This window comes from Malus sylvestris, chromosome 8, assembly GCF_916048215.2.
Source record: "Malus sylvestris chromosome 8, drMalSylv7.2, whole genome shotgun sequence".
NCBI lineage: Eukaryota > Viridiplantae > Streptophyta > Magnoliopsida > Rosales > Rosaceae > Malus > Malus sylvestris.
The window spans coordinates 20073447-20100673 of record NC_062267.1 but is presented as its reverse complement, the minus strand read 5'-3'; the positions used below and the strand labels follow the sequence as shown (position 1 = coordinate 20100673).

General features: G+C 35.4%; 1 protein-coding gene and 1 pseudogene across 39 annotated transcripts; both read right to left on the bottom strand.

The window, feature by feature from the left end:
• Positions 1-1878: 1878 nt before the first annotated feature.
• On the bottom strand, positions 1879-15844 carry LOC126632300 (uncharacterized). Of its 39 annotated transcripts, none has more exons than XR_007626674.1 (10): positions 15235-15792; positions 14172-14404; positions 13927-14034; positions 13071-13144; positions 12550-12626; positions 10793-10873; positions 4436-4837; positions 4173-4251; positions 2524-2765; positions 1879-2254 (listed from the first exon to the last, which is right to left on the bottom strand). XR_007626674.1 is itself a non-coding variant. In XM_050302658.1 (6 exons), the coding sequence occupies exons 3-6, from the start codon at positions 10816-10818 to the stop codon at positions 2750-2752; spliced, it is 339 nt and encodes a 112-aa protein (XP_050158615.1). In that variant the 5' UTR covers positions 10819-10873; positions 13927-14034; positions 14172-14320; the 3' UTR covers positions 2294-2749. The 39 variants fall into 39 exon arrangements, 1 of the variants encoding a protein (XP_050158615.1); XR_007626684.1 differs by lacking the exons at positions 1879-2254; positions 2524-2765; positions 4436-4837 and adding exons at positions 9640-9687; positions 9721-10667; positions 11789-11874 and having other exon boundaries at positions 3830-4251; positions 15235-15828; XR_007626675.1 differs by lacking the exon at positions 2524-2765 and having other exon boundaries at positions 15235-15722.
• A 9058-nt stretch (positions 15845-24902) lies between these two features.
• LOC126631422 (uncharacterized protein At2g29880-like) lies at positions 24903-25947 on the bottom strand (annotated as a pseudogene).
• Between the last annotated feature and the right edge of the window lie 1280 nt (positions 25948-27227).

The window sequence follows — 27227 nt, the reverse complement described above, 5'->3', positions numbered from 1 at the left end:
GAAAATCAATCAATGTAGTCCTTGAAAATAAGTGTTGCAAATTAATGTGGTCCTTCCGTCATAATTCAGTTCAAAATTTCATTAAGTGCTGATGTGGCATATAAATGGGTCCCACAAAATTTATAAATTTTTATTACAAATGATTCCTGAAATTGATCCAGACCATCAAGATGGTCGTTGAAATTGAAAATCGACCAAGGTAGTTTTTGAAAATAAGTTTCTCAAATCAATATGATCATTCTGCCACAATTTTGTAAAAAAAAAAAATTGTTATGTGTTGATGTGGGTTTAATAATTAATTTAAAAGTTGTCTAAATACCTTTTTGCACAATGAAATTTTTTTTTCTTATAGTAGGGCTTACTTTGAAGAAATATCTCTTTCATGAATTATCAAAGGCACAGGGCTTAACCAAGGTCTAAAGAAGGGGTTGAAAATAGTTTCCAACCAACAATAGACGCACCTCGGTCATAACCTCATTATCTCAAGGCATACCTTGATGTTCTTTGCTTCACCAGACCATCAGGGAAGCGCCAAACAAGCTCTCCAAGATTAAGTTCTGAGGATGTTGGTTGCCTAAATGTTAACGGTGATGTCCCAGAAGTCGTTGCCAATCGGCTAAGCCGTCATCAAAGCTAATCTCGATCCAGGTTCAGTTCAGTGAAACGTGTCGAAGTGTGTAAAGATGGGTATATTGAGATTTTTTTATTTAGAGAATAGACATCGGAGGAGGTAGAGGAATGTGAACTCAAAGGTGATTGCAGAACTGGGTTTTGGGTTGGCAACTTTTTTATTAACTATTAAATTATTAAACCTATTTGTAATTTTTTTTAAATTTAATTAGACTTATGTGACCCATTTATGTGTCATATCAGCCCATAACAAAAAATTTAACAAAATTGTGACGAAATGACTACATTTGGGACCATTTTGATGTCACAGACCAGTTTCAGTGACTATTTTGATGTTGTGGGTTAATTTCAATGACCATTTGTGGGGAAAAAAAGACTTATGCGGCCTATTTATATACCACATCAGCACTTAACAGAATTGTGACGGAAGGAGCACATTGATTTGCGACACTTATTTTTAAGGACTACATTGATTGATTTTCAATTTCAAGGATCATCTTGATAATGAGAGTCAATTTCAGGATCATTTGTGATAAAAATCCGCAAGAAAAGATAAGAAATTTACCAATTGTCAGGCATTTGTGTTGCTTTTCTTTTGAACTCTAAAACTCATGTTAATTGCAGTTCTAGTGGAGCTGTTAGATATGAGTTGGAAGATGCTATTCGGTTTTTATCCTTGTAATATGTATATGTCAAAGTGATCTGATGCTCAGATTTTATCCCTTATAATATGATCATTCATATTAACGTAGGTTAATCCATGGATAATAGGTGTAAGATCCCACATCGACCAACAGAAAAAGGGTGATGTGCCTTATAAGCACGAGGCATTTTGGGAACTCACTGACTTTGGATTCCATCGAAACTTCGAAGTTAAGCGAGTTCGAACAAGAGCAATCCTAGGATGGGTGACCCACTGGGAAGTTATCGCGTGAGTTTCTAGAAATAAAACCATGAGGGCATGGTTGGGACTCAAAGCAAACAATATCGTGCTACGATATAACCAATACTAGGATGTGACAGAATGGTATCAGAGCCACTCTGCCATTCGGTGCGGCTGCGCCGACGAGGACGCCGGGTTCCCCTTAAGTGGGGTGGATTGTATGATCTCATATCGACCAATGGAGAGGGGATGATGTGCCTTATACGTATATGCTCCCCTCCCTATAGCATGAGACTTTTTGGGAACTCACTGGCTTCGGATTCTATCGGAACTCCGAAGTTAAGCGAGTTCGGGCGAGAGCAATCTTAGGATGGATGACCCACTGGGAAGTTCTAGATTGAGTTCTTAGAAACAAAACCGTGAAGGCATGGCCAAGGCCTAAAGCAGACAATATCGTGCTACGACGGAGCCGGAACTGGAATGTGACAATAGGCATCAAAGCTGAAACCAACTAGATTCAATGAAATTGAAACATCATGCTTGGCATAGCTATTAGAAAACCGAGCAGAGCGAACACCCAATGGCCTTCAGCACTGAGTTCAAGCATTTTCTGCTTCCAACAGCTGAAAGTTGTAAGGCTTCCTATGTAACCGGCTGACAATCCAATGGCAAATAATCGGACGTATAGGATATATCTCCTTCGAAAACAACACCCAACCACCCCATCAAGAAAGAACCAACCTACAAGAATGCATTAGAAACAAAGTTTCCACTGAAACATCATCCAACATTTTCTATATTACTACCCAAGAAATATGACTTCAGAAATTAAAAGATGAAGAGAAAAACCTATGAAAACATAGGTACTATGGAACTTGATCATGTGTAGTACAAGTCCCTCCTAACATTCATGATTAACAACTTTATAGAAACATGTTTATCGATAAATCACTGCCAAATAAAGGGGACTAGTACATTTGTGCATGTGAGAGAGAGAGAGAGAGAGAGACCATATTAGAAGGAAGATCAAGGTAGACAATGGTTTGGTTGCTTGTTCATCAACAACTCCAGGACCAAAAAACTTTTGCGGCAGATATCTCGTTGAGACCATATTAAAAGGAAGATCAAGGTAGACAATGGTTTGGTTGCTTGTTCATTAACAACTCCAGGACCAAACAACTTTTGCGGCAAATAACTCGTTAACATCCGTACAATGGTGCGTGTCAAATACTCTACTTAACAAGTAGGTTTCCTAATATGAAAGAAATATATAACATGATGTATTTTTCACATAATCAGTTAGCTTAAGAAAATTTTCACAAAGTGAGCCAAGAATTTTCGTTATTAAACAAATACGTGTTAAAATTTAAACAAATCCAAACTTGTACAGGTACAAGAAGTGATGAGAAAAAGGATGTAAGAAAAAAAGATGGTTTGTAAGCTGTACTATATAATTTTATATAATCAAATTGAGAGAATTTGGATGAGTAACTAAATATATGGTGGGTTATATTAAAAAGTTAATAAAAATTACATGTAAAATTTTATTTGGTTTTTTATATTAGCACCCCACAAAATATTGAATGCACCGCATATTAAAATTTAATATTAAATGATTTATTTACCCTACTATGCAAGGACAATTTTGACATTATTAGGTTTAAAAAAAAATATTATAAATACACCCCAAATCACTTTTAACGTATTATTTATCTTCTTCAACTATGAAAATCCCTTCGACCCTTCATTGTTGAACAAAACCCTAACCAATGAAACTACAAACATGTTGATTGAGAAAAATTATTTTTGATGAATGAAACACAAAATCGATGTTTTGAAATCTTCACATGAGATAAGACTTCATATTCTTTATTGTTTTAGTGATTTTGACGTCATTAATAATTATTTAATCTTGCTTTTGTTGCGTTATTCAAGCTTCTATGGTCGTATTCATCTTTTAGGGATCACAGGGATTACATGAAAAATTAAACACCTAAAATTACCACCAAATATTAAAAATAGACGACATGGGTTTTAATTGTGCAATTGAATACAACCCACATATGCTTTAAATCTCAGGCAACATCTTTTGTCAAAATTCTAGTCGGCATTTTTTGTCCAAATTAAAAGTTTTATAAGATTTGAGAATTGTGGGGTGTATAGAAAATATGGAGTGCATGTAGAAAATGTAAGGTGTATATTGAGAATGTGAAGGTATTATAGGAAAGTATGTGGGGTGTATTAAGATAATTTTTCATTGAAAAAGCAAATATGAAGTGTATTAAGTATGTGAGGTTTATTCAACAATTTATGAAATGTTAATATAATAAGCCTTTTATTTTTCACTGAAAACTACCTGGGCTATAGCCCAGGATAACCCTTAATGTGGCTTCACCATTGGTTACAATGACATTCAGTTTTGTCAAGAAGACAAACAGAATCCCAACCTGCAAGAGCATGATCAAAGATTTTCGAAAGGAAGTATTTTTGTTGTTCTCGAGTGTTTCACAATATAATATGGCTAGTGTTTTCTTCCACAAGCATCCGAAGATCCAAATCTTGTCAAACGAAGGCAACAACAGCTACAAACTCCATATATATTGCGATTCAAATAAAATGCACTTTGGTATACACTAAGAAGCAAAGTTAAGTGTGTTACCCTGGAGACTGCCAAACACAACTAAATGAACCATGCATGAACTGTACTCCAAGAATTTTGGCAACCTTATCGTATTGTCCTGCATGTACAAACACAATAACTTAATGTTACTAGCATGATCCAACCAAGATGGGGGAAAACTCAAACATGGTTGACTTTGTTACTTTCGTGATCAATGAAAAAGCAAACCAAATCTCCTATACATGGTCAAGGATCTCTATCTCTATCTCTAACGAAGATTATATACAATAAGAGGTATCAACCTAAAAGCTCACTTTCTTTTTGTCCTCATGTATGATCGCATCACTGGAAATAGGAGATATGATTTCTTCAAGCAAGGGAGAAACAGGCGAAATTGTTTTGGATGCAACAAGGTCACGACCCAGAACCCATAGGATTGGAGCTAAATGCCCTCTCAAGGAAACAAGTGGATGCTGCCACTCTCACTGTGCCTGTTTCTGTGAGGAGCCCCGATCCCGAATATCTCCTGCCTCTGACACACATTCACTTTCATTGCCATCATCTAATTTCCTTTACTTTTTCAGTAACTCCACACGGTTTAACAATACCAACAAAAAGCCAATGCAAGGGCCTACCAACTAGATTAAATCTCAGTACCAAACAAATCACAAAATGCTCTTTAAACCAACCTAAATCCAGCACACCTAATAATTTTTTCGATCCAATAATCAGTATTGAAACCAATTTCCATTCACTTTTATCAATTTAACATAATTTCTGTTCAAACTTACAGTATCAAACTTCATGAATTTCAGTTCATATATAGAAGACAAATCATCACGCAACATATCTACAACTAGGATGCTAGTCTCACTGTATTCCAACCCAATCAATCATTGTTGTGTGTTTCAACTATCCCACATAACATGGCCCTATGCGACTAGCGCTTCAAAAGGCAAAACTCTCATTGTAGTGTGGTGTCCTAAGGGGCCTTTAGTCTTTTGATTAGACTAGGGGTCACGAGAGAGCAGAGTGTACCGCCTTGCTATTATCGCGAGTCTTTTTATAGTCGCGACTATTGTCATAGTCATCAAGGTTGAAACTTCCAGGAAAAAAATTTGGAATTGGGAAGGAGAACTGGCCATACCCCAAACAAACGCAGGTGAACAAGTAGAGTATATTAGGGTGCTTGAGAGAAACATGTCAAAGGAGTGCGGCGAAATGGCCCCGTAACTTCTGGAGGAGGGGTGGTCTCCTATGTTTTGATTAGGCAAGCGGCACATACTCGGGGGTAGTGACTGCTTATTAAAAACACAGGACTCTGCTATGTGGTACCACGATGTATAGTCTGACACCTGCCCGGTGCTGGAAGGTCAGAAGTAGAAGTGTTAGAAGCTTTGAATGGAAGCCCCGGTAAATGTCAATAGTATCTCTAAGTGCCCCGATGTCTCTGACATGGACCCGGTGAAATTGAATTCTCCGTGAAGATGCGGAGTACCTACGGGTAGACTGTAAGACCCAGTCCACCTTTTGTCATCAACAAAATGAAATCAAAAGGCAATGATCCTTGGAGATATTTGGGCGGATCCAAAGTTCTCTATTTGAATTCCAAAGTCGGTTCAACAATATCCACTCCTAGGACGATCTGACTAGTCACTTGCATTTAGTGCACAAAGAAGTGACTTTATTGTGGCTACTAACCGAGCCACGGAAAGATCTTCATCACCTTCCCATTCTAACATTGAAGAAACTGTTGGATTCAACTCAAGTTTCTGATCGTTAGTGCAACAATCGTGTCGTCCAAAAGATCCGTCTATATATTAGGTTTGTATTCATTAATGGTTAAGATATCATTGTTGTTTTTTTTCTTTTTGAAATGATATTAATTGTGACCTTTCTCATTCCTACGAAAGGCATGTTGTTGACATATTGTACCAGATGGAGGCCATAAACGTGGCTATTTGAGCAGTGCTGACATAGCTCTCGTACAAGGACGAGCTGAGGTCCTGGTTAGTCCTAAGATAAGACTATTTCCTGAATATAAGCAACAATTCAAGGAGTTGATAATTGAGGTACTGGGGCTGACACAAGTGACAAACCTGAGTTGGCGTCCTTCTACAGGTGGATTGATGAACGGTGAGTGACCTTCTAAATGCACTTTCTGTTCTTTTATTATTTTAATTGTTTTGAATCAAGTAACAATGTTCCTTCTTTTTCCTTTGTGAAGTAAAATATCATTTGAATTCCTCTGGATGCACCCCCTATCTGGTCTCCAAAGGAGCGATTGTATATGATGGCGGAGGGTCCATTATACCTGGACAAAAGTTTTCATCGTAAGCATCATGAGGATTGGGGGGATAAGTATAGGGAACTTTATACAGATGTGGTATTAATTGAGGATGTAGTAAAAGGGGTTACAGGATTTGAGGACGTCTTATACTACAAAGGAGACACTTGGTTTAAGGACAAGAGTGAGGATCCGAACGAGCGGTATGAGAAAAACGATCATGGGGTTTTGAAGTTTGCCAGAAATGCTGTGATACACATAAACGAACGCCTAGCAGAAACGGGTGAAAAAAGAATGGTATGCAGGTTACTTTTAACATAAAGATGCTTAGATTGTTAATTTGTTTGATATAATTGATTTTACAACCCTTGTTCTATCAAAACTTTTTGCAGGAGGAAGAAGTAGAACGAATGCTCTCTTCAATGTTCCCAAAGCATGTCACCAATTTAAACAACTTTTTTGCTCATTATCAGATTTGGGTGAAATTCTTATTTGAAAGGAGGTAAGACCTATTAACTGCATAAAAACTAAGAAAACCCACATCTTTTAGTCCCAAGTTCTAGCATTTGAATAAGCCACCCTTTTGTCTCCTCTCCTGAACCTTACATTTTAATCTGTTTGGAAAGTTTCTTGACTATCATTAGATGGGGTGAAATTCATGTATGTGTTTTTTGTTTGTTTTCTTTTTTTCAGAGCCTAAAAAGCATACAGACCTAATGTTGCAGGTGTCCCAAGATTAAAGAACTCCGAGACTCTTATGGATAGAAGATTCTGATTTTGTCATTAGTATTACGTTGGACACTTTGCGTTTCCTATATGTTATTTTGGCATTTCTTAAGAAACTTTGGCTTTCCCATATAGGAAACGCAAAGTGTCCAACATAATACTAATGACAAACATTGGAATCTTCTATCCATAAGAGTCTCTGAGTTCTTTAATCTTGGGACACCTGCAACATTGGATCTCTATGCTTTTGAGGCTCTGAAAAAAAGAAAACAACAAAAAACACATACATTAATTTCACCCACATCTAATGATAGTCAAGAAACTTTCCAAACAGATTAAAATGTAAAGTGAGAGAGAGAGACAAAAGGGTGGCTTATCCAAAGGCTGGAACTTGGGACTAAAACATGTGGGTTTTCTTTCTTAGTTTTTATGCAATTAATAAGTCTTACCTCATTTCAAATAAGAATTTCACCCCAATATGATAATGAGCAAAAAAGTTGTATAAATTGGTGACATGCTTTGGGAACATCGAAGAGGGCATTCGTTCCACTTCTTCTTCCTCATGCAAAAAGTTTTGATAGAACCAAGGGTTGTAAAACCAATTATATCAAACAAATTAACAATCTAAGCATCTTTAAGTAACCTGCATACCATTCTTTTTTCACCCACTTCCGCTAGGCATTTGTTTATGTGTATGACAGCATTTCTGGCAAACTTCAAAACCCCAAGATCGTTTTTCTCGTACCGCTCGTTCGGATCCTCACTCGTCCTTAAACCAAGTGTCTCCTTCATAGTAGAAGACGTCCTCAAATCCCATAACCCCTTTTACTACATCCTCGATTAATACCACATCTGTATAAAGTTCCTATACATATCCCCCAGCCCTCATCATGCTTACGATGAAAACTTTTGTCCAAATATAATGGACCCTCCGCCATCATATACAATCGCTCCTTTGGAGACTGGATAAGGGGGTGCATGCAGAGTATTCAAATAATATTTTACTTCACAAAGGAAAAAGAAGGAACATTGTTACTTGATTCAAAACAATTAAAATAATAAAAGAACAGAAAGTGCATTTAGAAGGTCACTCACCGTTCATCAATCCACTTGTAGAAAGACGCTAACTCAGGTTTGTCACTTGTGTCAGCCCCCAGTACCTCAATTATCAACTCCTTGAATTGTTGCTTATATTCAGGGAATGGTCCTATCTTAGGACTAACCAGGACCGCAACTCGTCCTTGTACGAGAGCTATGTCAGCGCTACTCAAATAGCCACGTTTATGGTCTCCAACCTCCATCTGGTACAATATGTCAACAACATGCCTTTCGTAGGAAAGATAAAGGTCACAATTAACATCATTTCAGAAAAAACAAATAAACAACGATGATATCTTAACCATTAATGAATACGAACCTAATATATAGACGGATCTTTTGGACGACATGATTGTTGCACCAACGATCAGAAACTTGAGTTGAATCCAACAGTTTCTTCAATGTTAGAATGGGAAGGTGATGAAGGTCTTTCCGTGGCTTGGTTAGTAGCCACAATAAAGTCACTTCTTTGTGTAATAAATGCAAGTGACTGGTCAGATCGTCCTAGGAGTGGACATTGTTGAACTGACTTTAGAATTCGAATCGAGAACTTTGGATCCGCCCAAATATCTCCAAGGATCATTGCCTTTTGTTTTGATTTTGATTTCATTTTGTTGATCACAAAGAGCCTTCAAATCATAGGTTCAAGACAAATTCGGAGATCACTTTTTAATCACTCCAAAAAGTACAAAAAAAAAAAAAGGTAAAAGAAACCAATTTAAGAGAAGCAACGGGCTGCTTTCACTTGCTACTTGACATATTCTCTAATATTTCACCCATGGTAAACAATAGAGTACACAACTAAAACAATGAGTACCACGATACAAACTAACAACTAAGAAACCATAAAAGCAAGGACCAGAGGAAACAAACAAACAACGGACACTATGATAGAAAAGGTATGAAATTGTTCCGCGTAAGGGATAAACAGAAGGGAAACAACACAACAACAAGAAGAGAAATACCAAGAATGCCCAGAAATTACCTTTCTGTTTAGACAAATTCAAAAACCCAGTAATTAAAAGAAAAACTTAATCATATCTTCAACATAACAGTACAGTTACACTACAGAATCTTGTTTAACCACAATAATCAACACAGTGCTTTACATGAGCATAAGAACAGAGCAAAATTGAGAACCAACGAACACGAGAACAGATAGAATAGAAAAAAGAACAAATCAAAACAATGCTTTACATGAGCATACGAAACAAAACTCAAAAAGATATTCAATGCTAAAAATGTATATAACCCAATAAACTTTTCCTAAAATACGTACACACATAGATATACGTACACACACATGTATACTATCTGATTACTTAGAACTTACTATTCCACAAAGCAGTAGATATCTCCATCAAAGTCCAAATTATCCAATCAGGCAGTGATTACCTTAGCATTTGCAGGATAATCCCTCTCCATGATCAGGACTTAGATTACCTTATCCCTCTCCATGATCAGGACTTAGATTACCCAGCAGCCAAAACAGCACCAATAGGTTGTGTGCCACCACCTCCCACCTATCCTAAACATTCGATCAAGGTTGTCACTGCGAAGCTATAGTAAAGGTGGACGGGGTCTTACAGTCTACCCATAGGTACTCCACATCTTCATAGAGAATTCAATTTCACTGGGTCCATGTCAGAGACAGTGGGGCAGTTAGAGTTACTGCCGACGTTTACCGGGGCTTCCATTCAAAGCTTTTAACACTTCTACTTCCGACCTTCTAGCACCGGGCAGGTGTCAAACTATACATTGTGTTACCGCATAGCAGAGTCCTGTGTTTTTAATAAGCAATCACTACCCTCCGGTATGTGCCGCTTTCCTAATCAAAACATAGGAGAGCACCCCTACTCTAGAAGTTACGAGGCCATTTCACCGCACTCGTTCGACATGTTTCTCTCAAGCACCCTAGTGTACTCTACTTGTTCACCGGCGTCTGTTTGGGGTACGGCCAGTTCGCCCTCCCAATTCCAATTTTTTTCGTGGAAGTTCAACCTTCTTGACTATGACACTAGTCGCGACTATATAAAGACTCGCGACAATAGCGGGGCTGTACACTCTGCTCTCTCGTGACCCCTAGTCTAATCAAAAGACTAAAGGCCCCTTACGACGCCAAACTACGATGAGAGTTTTGCCTTTTGAAACGCTGGTCGCATAAGGCGACCGGGCCAGGCCAAGTCAAAAACACTTTGATGACATAAGGTTCATAACCCAGTAATCAAAATACACAGATTATCCCATTCCTCCTGAAATGTCATTGTTTTATTACTTTACAAAGCTAATTTCTTCCAAAAGATTCAAAGCAAGTGGTTTCGACTTTAAAATCCCACAACATGATGTACACATTGAACAACCAGTTTCTCCAATTATACTCAATACCATTAATACAAACACGCCATGGTTCATCTTGCTGGGAACTAAACGGAATTTATACCAAAATCAGAAACAACACAATTATACACATTAGGCGATCTAATCGTTAAAGACCATGTAAATACCTAGACATCAACAAATAAAAAGTACATTAAAATTGAGGACTTACTTCAGCTCAAGGTTCACAGGATGCATTTAAGAGTAATAAAAGTGTTGTTGGATTGAGTTCCTTGTAATGATTATATCATCTCTGCACAAAGGAGTATGAGATGCATGTTAAAATTATCAGCCTAACTTAGATTTACAGTATCCGATATCTGTGTATATACATAGATAAATAGTTAAATACACACACACACACACAAAATAAAAGAATAAGGGAAGACAGAAAACTGAGAACTGTTTGCATACTAAGATGCATGTGAAATATAATTGATGAAAGAGATGCTCTTTTTCCTTTTCTTTTTACAAAGTGACTAATCTGATTAGAAAACTAATTTAAATCTTGAATTGATCTCATCAAACTTTGTATCCATTTTGGCCTCAATTCACATATGATTGAGGGCATGCAAACATCGCTGTCTTAAATTTAAAAAACCATAATCAATGCAGTTCTTACTCAGAAATATGGAAAGTTCCAAATAACATTATACTTGAGAAACTTGTGTCCAAATTTCAGAGTTAATATAACAAAGTCGGCCTTGAAATAGCATAATTCAAAGCAAGTGTCCAAATTTCAGAGTTAATGTAACAATCTACGCCACTCAAACACTGAAGCTAAAAAGAACGGGAAAACATTCACCAAGTGGACTAAGTTTTACACACAAACCAAATACAAATTTGCATTTACACCATCACAACATGGTGTCACTCTGTAATTCTCATGCAAGTAATACGACATGCAGACATGACATTCTACATACTCATGCTATGTACTTATATGAAGAAGAACTAACACGGCTGAGTAAAAACAAATTCTTAATAAAAGAATTAGCCAATTCTAATTAACAAAAAGCTTGATAGTTCACATTCATGGATAAACTGTTAATAAAAAAGCCAGCCATGCAACTGTTAACAAAAAAGCATTCCATCTCGACATAAGATTTGATATGTACATACAAAAGATAGTTCGCATATAGCAAACGCATATCCAGTCTGTACCTACCTGAAGAAACTGAAACCAAAGTAAAGCAAATTATATACATCAAAATGTAAAGCAACAAAATTTGTTCCGCCAATGACCCCAAAATTCTGAACATAAAAAAAGGTATATTCATTAGCAATTCAGAGCCTTCGAAAATAGAAAAATACTGGAACAACAGTAAAGGAATTGGCAAATAATTGAATGTAACATAGGAGATATTAACTTTGTCCATATCCTCAATGGACAGAAGAGCGAAAACAGTTTTGAAAATTAAAGGATTTTGTAGATATCAGTAAATCAATACAAAAATATTACACTCGCAGAAACAAGAAGAAAAATACCAAGAATACCCAAAAATTACCTATCTGTTTAAACAAATTCAAAAACCCAAATTGCACCATTAAAACCCAACAACAAAAAACCCAGTAATTAAAAGAAAATGTTAATTCTATCTCCAACAGAATCTTGTTTAACCACAATAATCAACACAGTGCTTTACAAGAGCATAAGAATAGACAAAGTTGAGAACCTACGAACACGACGAACAAATAGAATAGAAAAAAAAGAACAAATAAACAGTGCTTTACATGAGCATACGAAACAAAACTCAGAAAATACATATAACCCAATAAGCTTGTCCTAAAATATGTACACACACAGATATATATATGTTTGTGTGTGTAGTGTATACACATATATTATCTGATTACTTAGCAGTTACAATTCCAAAGAGCAGTAGATATCTCCATCAAAGTCCAAATTATCCAATCAGGCGTGGTTACCTTAGCATTTGTAGGATAATTCCTCTCCTTGACCAGGATTTAGATTACCGAGCGGCCAATACAGCACCAATAGGCTACTGACATATGCGATAAACAGAAACAATACAAAAACATGAAGAAAAATAGCCAGAAATCACCTTTCAGTTAAACTCATTCAAAAAACATAGATTGTACCATCAAATACTCTTTAGGAGGCACCCACCCCAGTTTACAAAGTGACTAATGTTAGAAAACTAATTTAAATCTTTGAATTGATGTCATCAAACTTTGCATCAGTTTTAGTCTCAATTCACATGATTGCAGGCATGCAAACATTGTGGCCTTAAATTTAAAAAACCTTAAGCAATGCAGTGTGTACTCAGAAATATGGAAAGTTCCAAAGAACATTATATTTTAGAAACTTGTGTTCAAATTTCAGAGTTAATATAACAAAGTTGGCCTTGAAATACAATAATTTAAACCAGAAAAAAATATGTAACTAAAAAAAATTAAACATTGAAAAAATGGAGAAATGCACAAACCTTGGAAACAAGAAAGCGGGCTTTATCTGGAAAACTTTTTGTTGAATTCCTCAACAATCTATGCTACTCAAACACTGAAGTTGAAAAGAATGGGAAAACAATCACCAACTGGACTAAGTTTTACACACAAACAAAATACAAAGTTGCATTTACACCATTGCAACATGCTCCCAATCCGTAATTCTTATGCAAATCATACGACACATAGACATGACATTCTACATGCTTACGCTATGTACTTATACGAAGACGAACTAAAATGGCAAGTAAAAACAAATTCTTAAAAAGAATTAGCCAATTCTAATTTACAAAAAGCTTGATAGTTCACATTCATGGATAAACTGGTAATAAAAACCCAGCCACGCAGCTATTAATAAAAAAGCTTAAGTTGTTGAGTATATAACCATCCATTTGGCATCACTGGAAGTTGAAATTGTCAGAAAATACAATAGATGAAGGCCACCTCTAGACAAAATCAAAAACCAATACCAAACACATAAATATAATGGAAGAATTCACAAACTGAATAGGGGGAGACTGGCCTTCTAACTTATCAGAATTCACAGAATGGTCCACATCTGGATCACACATCAGAAGCTATAGGGGACCACAAAATTTTATTTGGAAACAATAGTACAAAAAAATTGGTAACTTGCTGAAAATTCCCTAAACTAAAACCTAGATCATTTTTCTTTGGTCAGCGAAACTAAAGAAGCCAAAAATTTAATGAATAATTCTCCAAAACCAGAACCTTAAACGTAAAACTCTACAAATTCATGATAAATTTAGTAAAACCCAATTATATTAAATCACAAAATTGAAGCAAATTTTGCCATGCAGTAGGTCTAGAAGGTACCTTAGATTATGGAGAATGGTTTGAGACCAACTGGACGTCGCTGGAATTGGCGGATTGACGTCGGAACCCAAACCAAGCTCGTAGGTTCCAGGGAGATGATGCCGTCTCCTGTTAAAAGAAAAAAAAAAAAAAAAAAAGGGAAAAGAACGATTAAAGCAAAACGTTGAGAGAGAGATGAGAAGGGACCTTCGAAATTGAGGAAACGCCGAGGGATAAGAAGAAAAAAGGGAGTAAAATCAACTAACCAAAGAGATGAGAAACAGAAATACTTCCTCAAAAAGGAGGAATCCCCGCTTATAGAACAACAGGCCTCCAAATTATCAGCGAAGAAAAGTTTACTGTACTGCAATGGTGAGAGAACGAAACGATTTGACTGTCTGAAAACCTCTCGCTGGTTACACTTTCATGAGGAATCCTTTGCTCCGAGCTTACCCGTGCATTTATCAGATTTGAGATAGTGGCCTGGCTCTTGAGATAACTTGCAAAAAATAAGACAACAAAAAAAAGACTTGTTCCATGATTTGCCCTGTTGAAATCTTCAATATGCGCATTGTAGTCTGGGGTGACTTTCTCAGATTGGATTACTTGTCCGCTCCCAGTGAATCTTAAGCAAAGTTCTTTGTGTGAGACCATAAATTTTTAAGGGCAAAAGACTGTTTACTACCTCCTCATGTTTCGTGGTTTTCAACATTTAGTACATCAAGTTTTTTTCGTTGAAGAGTTATACCTAAAGTGTAAATTTTGGGACAGTCTCATACGTCTGTTAGTCAAACTGTTAAGTCTCCCGTTAACTGATGACGTGGCGCCCACGTGGACAATGACTGGGCGCCACGTGTCATTAAAAAATTTTAAAATATTAAAAAAAAAAAAAACCCTTCTTCCCTGCAACCCGCACCCCCCCCCCTAGCTTTTTTTCCCTCTCTCTTCTTCTTCTTCTTCTTCCCCTACCTCAACCCCGACCCCCTCCCTCCTTTTTCTCCTCTCTTCCGTTCCAGTGCACGGTAGCACCCACGATTGCCCCTTAATACAAGCATCAGGATTTAAATGGGGAAAAAAACTTGGCACAAATCACAAAAAAATAACACGGAAATGTTAAAACCTACTTGAATCTCACATCAGAAGCTTTCACAGCAATAACATTCAAACCACAATTCACTAAATTAACAAATAACCACACAAAAAAAAAAAACAGTTTAATTAACAAAACCTATGAAATTAAACACGGAACGAAAGCAACTGAGACGCAAATACTTCACAATACGAAAAGAAGAAGAAAACCCAACAATTCGAAGAGGAATTAGGGCTTACGTCGAGAACATCAAGGAGGTCAGGGACGGAAGACGGAGGTTCCAAGAGCTGATTCCCAGCTTCCGTAAGCTGTGCTTCGAGCTCTTTCTCTGCCAATGCCATTGTTACTCCTTTCTCCTGGGTTGTCCGGTCTTGGGTCGAAAACTGGACAAGAGCGGGGATTTGAGGCCGTTGAGGGTCATGAGGGAGATTTGGGGAACGGCAGAGTCGATGAGTAGATTGTGGAGGAGTTTCAGTGATTTGCTGGAGTGAGGGGACGACAGCGGTGCTGATTGAGGCGTGGGGGAAGAGATACTTGGAGCTGAGCAAGGAGAGAAGGGAGGGATGGGGTCGTCGGGTAAGCAGCAAGGGCGGAGCAGAGAGGGAAAACAGAAAAAAAGGGGTTGGTCGCTGGATTGGGTGGGGAAGAAGAAACAGAGATATGAACCCAGATTGGCTTTTTAGGTTTAGGTTTGGTTTTTTAATTTTTTTTAATTTTTTTTAATTTTAAATCACAAATTGTTTTTATTTTTTATTTTTTTAATTTTTAATATTCCACGTGGACCCTTTAATGACACGTGGTGCCCAGTCATTGTCTACATGGGTGCCACGTCATCAGTTAACGGGAGACTTAACAGTTTGACTAACGGATGTATGAGACTGTCCCAAAATTTACACTTTAGGTATGACTCTGGGACGAAAAAAACTTGATGTACTAAATGTTGAAAACCACGAAACATGAAGGTAGTAAACAGTCTTTTGCCCAATTTTTAAAGTACTTATAAAGTGTTTGTTATGAATTTCGAAGTGTCTTCGATTTTTACAATTTATGATTCATTTTAAATGAGTGATAATTTTACATGAGAGCAATGATTATTTTGAGGTGATAGGTTGAAAGTAGGTGAGACCACGAGTTCGTAGCATTTTTCGAACTGGGAATTTGATTGATGAACTGTTTTTGCTTACATGCTCAGTGAATCGAACCCAACGTTTGAAGGTAAATTTTGAGGATTATTACTTAAATTTGAATAATTCGTTCAAATTGGGGTTTATGGCTAATTAGAGTCAAATTTTCAATTTCAAGCTTGTTCTTGCACGATTTGAGGGCTTTGAAGCCTATTTGATGATTGGAGAACGATTTCTGAAATATTAAAGTAAAGATTTACATATGATTAGGTTGCTGGGATTTTGTACAAGTTTTATATCAATGAGATTTAGAGAATATGATGTTTGATTCGAAATACATCGAATTTGGGCTTTAAAGGACGTTTGTATGGAAGAAATGAGTTGTACTATTGCCGGATTGTGTTTTGGCATGAAAATATATGTTAAAAGTCTGGGAAAACAGACCTGAAACCTGCTGGTTTCATACCAAGGACCAAATTGCGAAAAATAATTTTAGTTTTGGGGCAATTTTGTGAATTACTAAAAGTACATGGGCCAAAGTGAAATTATCAAAGGTTTAGGGACCTATTTGAAATGTTAAAAAGTTTTAAGACATAATTATTATTTTGGTTGACTGAAGGTCCCTATTGGATATAGTTGTGGGGAATAAAATTTAGCTACTACTAGCAATAATTGTGAAATCTCATTCTTGTATTTCACTGTTATAATCTACGTAGTTATATTATTGAGATTTTATATTATTTTTCAAGAATTTATATTAATTTATTTGAATTTAGATTTTAATTAAACTATTTACGAAGTTTGAAGTTTGGAAATTAGTTATTTAAAATTCGATATTTTTAAACACTCAAAAGGAAAAGAAAAAAAAATGAAGATGGTGACTAAAATATTCTTTTTTGAGTGTTTACAATCATAACTTCACCACCAACAAAGACGATATTTTTAAACTCATCTAGACAACCCCACACTATTCCTTCCTTTTCGAGTCGCACCAAAATATTTATTAGTTGGCTGAAAGTACAAAGATGTGCACATTCATTAATACAGTTAAAACATCTCTATTGGAGATGAATTTTTCAAATCCTCTCCAAAAAAAATTCAAATCTTCCTAAAATAAGAATTTGCCTAGGAGCTCCTAAATCTAGAGAGTTAAAGCCCATATGACATTCATATAGAGAGAAAGAGAAGAACAGAAGAGTTTGGTTCTAATTATTTATAATGAAATAATAGAAAAGTCAAGTTCTGACTATTTATAATGACTTCAACCTCCATAACATTCATGACCTATGCATAATTACTATGTCATTGATATATGACTAAGGAGTAAAAATTTTGTTGATTTTTTGGCTAAATTACCTTTTTAGCTATAAACACAATAAATAAATAAAAAGATTTAACCCTAGAATTTTCGAAAAAGTACATAATATTTTATTTTATGTCATTGATATATGACTAAGGAGTAAAAATTTTGTTGATTTTTTGGCTAAATTACCTTTTTAGCTATAAACACAATAAATAAATAAAAAGATTTAACCTTAGAATTTTCGAAAAAGTACATAATATTTTATTTTAAGTTTCATGTTCTATTGCACTCTGAAGGAATAGCTATATAGCATACTTCGAAGAAAGAGAGGTTTGAATTCCCTCTACACGCATCAGATGGTTATTTAACTATAACATATTCAACAAAATCACAATAAATAGCCTATTGATAATTCCAGTTGCAAAGTAAATTATAAATAAATAAATAAATTTACTTTATCTCACTCAAGTGAAGCATTTTCTAACGTTGAACTTATATGTTCTCTTATATTTTTTTATGCTGTTAATGAATGTTATGATCAATTGGACAAATAAATAAAAATAGACAACAGGTCACTTAAATTTTTTTTAATATTAAATTTTAGATATTTTTATTAAAATACTAATTGGCAGCTTGAACTGTACTGACTATTTCAATTGGATAGTATAATATGTCATCGGACATTACTGACTAAATTAGTTGGGTGTTTACCAGATCAAAATATTGATTACTAAATACAATGTTTGAGATTGTGCCATATTAGTGATCATCAAACTGTAATGTTTCTTTATATAAAAATAAAATTAGTAATTGACAATAAGGGTTATGAATGATACAGTAATTTACATAACGTTAAGTTGTTCAAGAAACTTACCAAAACGGCTCTTTGATAGAATGATTTAACATGACTCGTTGATGACCATATTGGTTTGTCCTGTAACATTTTTCCGAAGCTTAAACGTTCAAGCTTGGTTGTCAATAGGCGAGGTTTAGGTTGTGCCTCTTGCTCGGACTCTACTGGTTGCTGTTGCTGTTGTAGCCGTGATAGTGCCCCTGAATAGCCACCATGATAAGCACCACCATACGATGATGAAGCGCTGTCTTGGCTACCACCATAGTAAGAATGGGGAAGCTCATATGCACTTGACTGTATAGGTAGTTGCGGATAGCCACCAGCATGTGATGAAAAATCACCAGAATGGGGAACCCAATAAGACTGATGTTGCACAGGATCGCCACTATATGGTGAAGAAGCGCAGTCTTGACTACCACCATAGTAAGAATGGAGAAGATATGGTGCATTTGTTTAGTTGCGGGTAGCCACCAACATGTGATGAAGAATCACTAGAATGGGGAACCCCATGAAACAAATGTTGTGAAAGACTGTAGTCTAAAATTTATAGGCTTGTATTTACTGTGAGTTTCACCGCTCACACATAATTACTGTGAGTTTACCATTTGACTTGTATTTTATATTTCTTTTGTGTCATGTTCTGTTCATTCAAAGTTTCAAAACCTCCATCCGATTAGCATGAAGGTAGTACATGTACTGTTCATGTATACAATAATGGTACTAAATTACAAAGAAAGATATTTTGGTACCATGTTCAGAAAGAAAAGAAGAAAAAAAAATAGGGAATCTTCCATCACAGAATTAATTAAAGGGTGTAAAATGAACCGATTTGATCTAAAATTTACATGATCTAATCGATTTCAGATCTTAAATTTAGAAGATCAATAGTGAAACGGCCTAGAGTGTTATATTATCATATCACCAATTTGAACAATGGATCATGTTTCATACTTGTTCTTATGTATTGTTTTTATTTATCACATTATTTTATAGGGAGTGCATTTCCACCGAAGATGGATTCCCTTCTCGATTCCAGAGGTCTGCCGGACCAATTCCTTCTTCAATGCTGGGTTTGGAAGCTATGACCGGAAGATTGAATGATTTTGGCTTTGAGGATTACCTGACCCCCCGGGAATCTGAAACCTTCTGGCCTGTGGACACATCATGCAATGGAAGTTCGCCTTGGGCTTTCAAAGGGTCCAGTCTCCCCAAGCTTTATGTGATCCTCGTTGACTTCCTTCCCTAAAGAAGAGGATTAGTAACCTTGTCAATGTTATTCTTAAAATGTGATTATCTATCGCGCTGTGAGTTGAAAGGTCCAGGCATTGATATTGTGGTATTGGCTTTCTTCCAACCAATGACAGTTCCTCTATTTGGCACTTCAAAAAAAAAATTGCAAGTAACAAGAACCCAATTAATGTAAAAGTCAATTAAGTACAGCAAAGAGAGATGGGATTTGGGCTTTTCATTTGTTCATCGAAACGTTAATAAATTATTAAACTCTGCACTGGCAGGTGCCATTCATGGCTGATACGTGTATATGAGACTGAAATTTCAAATGTCCGGATCACTTGATTCGGTGGCCTTGATGCTTCTCTTGTTCCACATCCCTCTCCCTCAATGTTCTTTTCAATAACAATATAATATAAACAAAATAAGAAAAATAAAAAAAACTAAATTCTTTTAACTAAGCTTCTTTAGATGTACTTCTTGAATTTGAAGTTGAAGTTGAATTTTGGAAGCAATAACTAATATTTATCTTCGATTTAAGTATTGTTGGTTGTCAATGATTGGTACTCCGAGCCCCGAGTCAATCTTCTTCTTTCCTTACCATGCATGCGTAATTATATATGTGCCAATCAATTATTAACAAATACTCACTCTCTAGTTGTTAATACCATCGAGACCAAATTTTTATCAAATTTTGTAAATAAAATGATGTTGATAATTGAATTATTACTTAAACTTTAATTATTGTGTTTATAATTTGATTTGCAAATTTGGTTTTCTTTAGCATTATCCTCTATTAATTAGAAGGGCACACATGCATGCATGAACTCCAATTTATAAAAATAGTCAGTATTCAGTTTCATAAATAGTCAGTCAATTTAATAATAGTGTAGTACATGTGTCAGTTTAATAAATATTGTAGTACCCGTATCAGTTTCATAAATAGTGAGATTAATGCAAAAGTAGTAGGAGGGTGAAGCAAACACATGTGAAGTGGTCCCAAAGAGTGTAATTTGGACGGGTCCTCCTCAATCATTCTATTCATAAATAGTCAGTCAATTTAATAATAGTGTAGTACATGTGTCAGTTTAATAAATATTGTAGTACCCGTGTCAGTTTCATAAATAGTGAGATTAATGCAAAAGTAGTAGGAGGGTGAAGCAAACACATGTGAAGTGGTCCCAAAGAGTGTAATTTGGACGGGTCCTCCTCAATCATTCTATGCAGGGCACAATCTTCTCATCAGAACCCTATAATCCTCTGTGCTTGTCCAAACACAGCAACTTCGATAACTACAGGACCGGCTTCTCTACCCTCCCACTTCTCATACACTCTCACCCCTCCTATTTTGTGCGGTCACGATTAAGTCACGTCAACATTTTATTTTGATTTTTTTATAGAGATAATAAGACAAAAAACAATAGTAATATAAAATGTTGACGTGACTTAACTGTGACCGCACAAATAGAAGGAGATGAGAGTGTATGGGAAGTGGGAGGGCAAAGAAGCCAAGTCCATAACTACAACATATATATAATTAATACCCAAAATTTAACAAAATATAATAAACCCTCCCACTTGCCAACCCCGGCCAAACTTCACCCTCCCTCCAACCATTTTGGTAGTGTCTTGTGCTAATAATGCTACAAAGTATATAAATGTTTTTTTTTCACATACAGTTGTGTCTTTAGCACAAAACGTCAAGGTGGGGATATTGTATAAAATATCCAACCCAACAAGGCCAACTAAGATCATAAAGTCACCCAATTGCAAGAGCGATTGGTTTGAACTGCCCTTGGCCCCAAAAAAATGTGCTCCAGCTAGAAAAAAAAGTGTATATGAAATGAAAAATGATTGCAAAAATCATTTCTCTTCCAGACAAGAACAACTTAGCTAGCATAGATACACAGTTATCATGACATCTTATATCAATAATACTATAATGAATGTAAAAAACTTTTTACCTACAATATATAATTAACACAAAACGTAACGTTGTGGTTTCAAATACTTCTCCCAACCAACAAGCTAAGCCACTATCCCAAACCCTACCCTTTCCCCAAGGCGCTGTCCTTCCGTACAACCCTTCCTCCATCGTCCAATTAATCTCCCAGTGGGCCCCCACCTGCCACGTAGACGGATGACCAGCTGCGGTTGATCCCACAACGGAAGTCCTTAACATTAAAATAGAGACCCTCTCTTGAACAATACTTGGCTACTCAAAGATGAGTAGGAACTCATACTTAAAACTCTTAGTATTTAATCACATAGTTTTATACTTATAATCAAAACCGTTTATACTATGAATCACATTGTAAATATCAACTCAAGAACACTAAACCAAGAACACTGCCCACACTTCCTAGCCCAAAAACTATTTAACCCCCACATCGCCATATCTAATAACGAAGTGTCTGATTATCAAAACTAGAGTGCCATTGGGCACACATGGTCCTAAATTACACACAAATTACCCACATCAAATTGGGTGCTCTTAGTAATAGCTCAAATTCTTTCAACAAACCCATTGTTCCTGGGAGTGCGAAAACTCTAGGCAACCAACACTAGCTCGGAAGTATAAGCAAAATGCATATTGGGCAAGAATGTAAAAAGGAACCTTGATAGGCCTCGTTTATATCTTGAAACCTAGAGGTGGCACTGTCCTGGTCCTTGCATCCGGATGCCATTTCTGCACCCACAAATGACAAAGAAGCAAAATTTTAAGCATTTCAGTAAGCAACAAACGAACCCAAAATTTAAAATATTAAAAAAAAACTAAAAAATGTGTAACCAGTTATGTGTTTCTTCTAGAAAGCACTTTAAGTGCTTTTTCAAGATTTACTACCATTTTTACTAAGAATTGTTTCTAAAAATATTTTCACAAAAAACGCGTTCAGTTATTTTAAAAACACATCCAAACAAACTCTAACATATTTTCAAGTAAACCCTAAAATCCATAAATAAGTTATTCAATGAGAATCATATGTATAATTTGATTTCTCCTCCACCATTCACACGTAGATTTAGAAAAGGCAGCACAACAAGTGGCCTTTTACTGCAGTGATAGAAATGTGTTGTGCCTTTGCATGATAACGTGAGTTCAAATTCTGTCGGTGACTAATATAACATTTAACTTACTAACACTATCTCTTGACTCAAAAAAAAAATAAAAAAAAGATAACCAAAATGAAAATTAAAATCAAACAACCGTCAAATTTGCATCCATATATTAATTCCTATAATGTTTTCTTGCTACAATATTTATTGTTATAAATGCCATATTGCTCATTAATTTGCCATATTTACTCTTATCATATTTTGACGTTTTATATTCTCTCACTCTAACAATTATTTATACTATTATATGTCATGGTGAACTTTTTTAGAGTAGGTACGATATTCATTGATGAAAAGGAAAACGTACAAATCAGGATGAGCATAGCCTGCATAATTAGGTCTCATAAAAACTTTGCAAGAGATTTCAACCTAATCGAATGAAAAAAGTTTCCCACACTAACAAACTTATAGTTAACTATTATCAATGAAAAGCACAAAATAGTAGAAAACTAATAAATCGCCACAAAGCACAATCGTGCAATTGCATTAGCACATCAATAAGAATTGCAGGTGGATGCTCTTCCTCCAACTCTCATCATAAAATCATATTCGGACTTCAGTCCGTTAATCAACAATTTTCATCTTATGATGATAGGATAGGAGGGCATGCAAGCCTATATGGTACGAATTTAAAGTTCATATTCAAGCAGCTCATTGCGGCATACCTAAATAGGTATATGAATATGTTAGATTCGGTAGATTCAAACAACTTCAAGTATTTATTTTCGACATTCATGAGAAATTATTTTGTCAACTTTCTTGGATTGAGGTTTAGGGTTCGTTGACATGTATGACAATATACTTTTTTAGGGTATTTATTTTAATATACTATTTTGTTTATACATACATTGAGATTTTGCAGCTAAACAGAAATTATAACAATAATTGACGTACGTTTAGTCAAATTAAGTATAACACGGTGACGAGGGTAAGGGCCATACTAGAAGTCAAAGAATTATTGTGGGCCTACTCACCCTATTCTAGGCTTTCTCACCATCTTCTCCTTTAAAACCCCACTTAACTATTGACAAAATATAAATTAACTACAATAGTGTTCTATCATTTTTGTAATCATGCTCGAATCTTTCTGCTTGTTATTTAGATAAGTTTCATATAGATATCCCTTATATTGTAAAAATCCTGTAATTTGTAGTGTTAATATAGGCTCGTTTGCAAGTTGTTTTAGAATGGTTGAAAGTGTTTTTGGTAAAATATTTTTTAAATCAATTCTTTGTAAAAATGCAAGTAAATCCTGTAAAAACACTTGAAGTGCTTCCTGCAAAAAAACACATTAATTGATGTTTTTTTGTATGAGCATTTTAAATGCTTTTGGAACAAAAAAAAAAAGGGTTTGGGCACACTTTAATTTGAAAAATAAATAATGTTCACTTTGTACTACCACTTAGAGATTGGAATTGGGATTGGAATCGGAAATCAGAATGGACCAACCCATTTGTTTAATGAGTGTGGGGGTGCAGTCAATTTGGATTTCACAGGATTTTAATAGACTTTTTTTAAGTAACAGATTTTAAAGGATTTTAAAATATTCTCAATTCTATATGAATTTTGTCAGATTTATATGGATTTCTAATATAGATTTCTATGGATTTCTTTCATGGATTTCTCAAGATTTATATGGACTTTTTTCAAAGATTTCTTAGGATTTTAACCTTAATCATACTCTGAGAGACATCTAATCTAAATAGGATTGCTATCTGGTAGTTCATTCTCATAATCTCCATAATAGACCAAGAAATACTAAGTGGATAGTCTAATGCTTACAAAGTGTAACAATGTCACGCATTAATCTAGAATCAAATAACAATGAAACACAAATTCATTTCAGAAAAGAACGAAAAACACTGATATAGAAACTTGAGAAAAAGTGGAGAGTGTTCCACGAACACTATGATCAAGTAAAGTTCGGATTTCCTCAATTGGGGGAAGCCAAGCAGCCTTTTCCGTTAACAACAACCAAAATTCAACAGAGCTAAATCCCACATTCCCACATTCAATTTCCTACACTTATAGTATAATAGCAATAGTACATTATCCAAATTCAACAGAGCTAAATCCTACGTTCTCACATAATATCATTAATTAAATTAAACACATCATTCATTAAACATAATCCAACATAATTCAGTTAACAAAAAGTATGAATAAGCCAATTAAACATAATCCAAAATATAACGAACAAAAAAAACTAAATGTATCATGAGTCATATCACCCTTTCAAATTATAGCGTATCCAATTTGACCGCTCTTCTGGTGACATCTTTAGAAATGCATCCTTTTTTGTTTTAGTATCGAGCAAAGCCACCGCTTGATAGCGAGCAAGTTCATCCAAATTTGGCGTTTCCTTGATGGCATCCCATATAGAATTTTGTCTCTCTCTATCCTTATCCCTTTTATATAGAATATGGACTCCTCGGAAGTGGCAATTGAACCGAGAGTAAGTGAAATATTTTCCATAATTCTAGCTTGATTAGTGGTCTCAGATGATCTAGTATTCCCTTGGTATTGGGTTCTGTTTCATTTCCTACGGTTGGTGGTTTCTGGGGGAATCTCTGAGCTAGTGGCTTGAGTGGGTAAGAATGGGGATGATTGATCGAATGATGAAGTTTGGTGTGATGCTTGGTTTTGATTTAGTACAAAGCCCCATTTTCCTCATCATAAAACAAGTTCTCTATTCCAACTTGTTCATCTTCCTCTGTTCCACCTTGTCTATCTTCCACTACAAAAGTTTTTGCATCAGTTTCTTCACCCAATCCCAATGAGTGTTTTCCAGTAGTAGTTGCATCCCCAAGTACGATTTGTAAATCTTCAAAGTCATCACAAGATTTTTTATGAATGCTTCTTTGGTATGGGTGGGCCTACAAAATAAACAAGAAAATCACAATTGTTCAATAAACTATAAGTGTACATTCAAGTTACATATAATATTTTAAATAAAAGCCAAGAAGCTCACCCTAAAGTATTCTTCCCAAACTTCGTCATCAGCAACAAATCTCTTTGTGTTTGCATCCCACCCAAAGCCAGAGTTGCTTCCCATAAGTTGACTATACTTCCCATATTATTTCTTAAAATATCTCATTCGACTTGTGTAATGCATATAAGTTTTATTACACTTTAGTCTTTCATTAAGTGCTGGAAGTATTCTTGTCGTCACAATATCTTTGGTTAGCAAACCATTAGCATCACAGCATCCACGCAATGTAGCTTCAATGAGCAATTGTAACAACACCTTGCTCTCTTCCAAAGTCCAAGCGCTATAATCACTCTTGGCCTTCACTTTTCCAATTTCTTGTTGTTCATCTCCCATTTCTAATTACTAGTATGATGGAAACAGAAGCAGTAACAAAAAATCAATTCAGGACATACTTAACAAAAACCATCCGAATCATATAATATGCAATGCGTTAATAAAGCAACAAAGTACCTTAATTAACCATACAAATACAGTAAGCTCTAGTCTAATCATAATAACCAAATTCAATACAACAAACAAAACTGGGGGAAAATATTTAATCTAAACTCTTAACAAATGAATAGAATAATGCGAATGACCTATGAATGATCATTTGCAGAAACCAAAAATCAACGCACCACATCAACAACAGTCAGAAAGAATCTCCAAAAGTTGATATATATACAAAAAGAGAAACAGTTTCCCCAAGCAAGAGAAACAAGAAATTATAAAAAGGGACAAATAAAAGGTAAAAACACCTGTGATTTTTAAGGGTTTGTCAACAAAAATGAAAAGCTTAGTTTAGCTAGAAAAACCACACATGCAAGAGTCACAAGAAACAAGTCAATGAAAATCATAATGATATATATATATATATATATATATAGACACACACACACACACATATATATATACATAGAACCCGAAAATTCTGAAATCGAAAAGAAAAACCCACATGTAGAGTGGTGGAAACCAGTCAATGAAAATCAAATATATACAATGATGTACATGTATATAACATATGCAAAACACACACATCTAACCCGAAAACTTCTCAAATAAAAAAGAAAAACCAAAATCAAGAGTGGTTGAAATGAGTTAACTTGAACAACAGTAAGAATACAGAAAGAAACAAACATGCAAGTGGAAAAATGAAACATTTACTGTATATTTTCCTAAGCTCACAAGAAACCGCTTCTGAAATACAACCGTGAGGACTCTTCAAACCTGTAAGTCAAACACACAATTGTTATGCAATGATCGGCCTCAGAAATACAAAAAATGCCCAAAAAATAGTCCAAAACGAACAAAAGCTCGTAACTACAAAATATTGAAGGCCAAACAAATTAGAATAAAAGAAAATCAAAGCAAAACTTGAACTGCAAAATCAGCCGGGTCCAAAACTCTAATAAGTGCATTGTTCAAAACACACAAAAACAAGAGAAAAAGTTGCACATTAGCATCACGCCATCCATGCAATGTAGCTTCAACAAGCAATTGTAACAACACTTTGCTCTCTTCCAAAGTCCAAGCACAATAATCACTCTTGGGCTTCACTTTTCCAATTTCTTGTTGTAGTATGATGGAAGCATTGGGAGCAGCCTCTCCATAAATGGAGGTAAGGCTAGCCGACA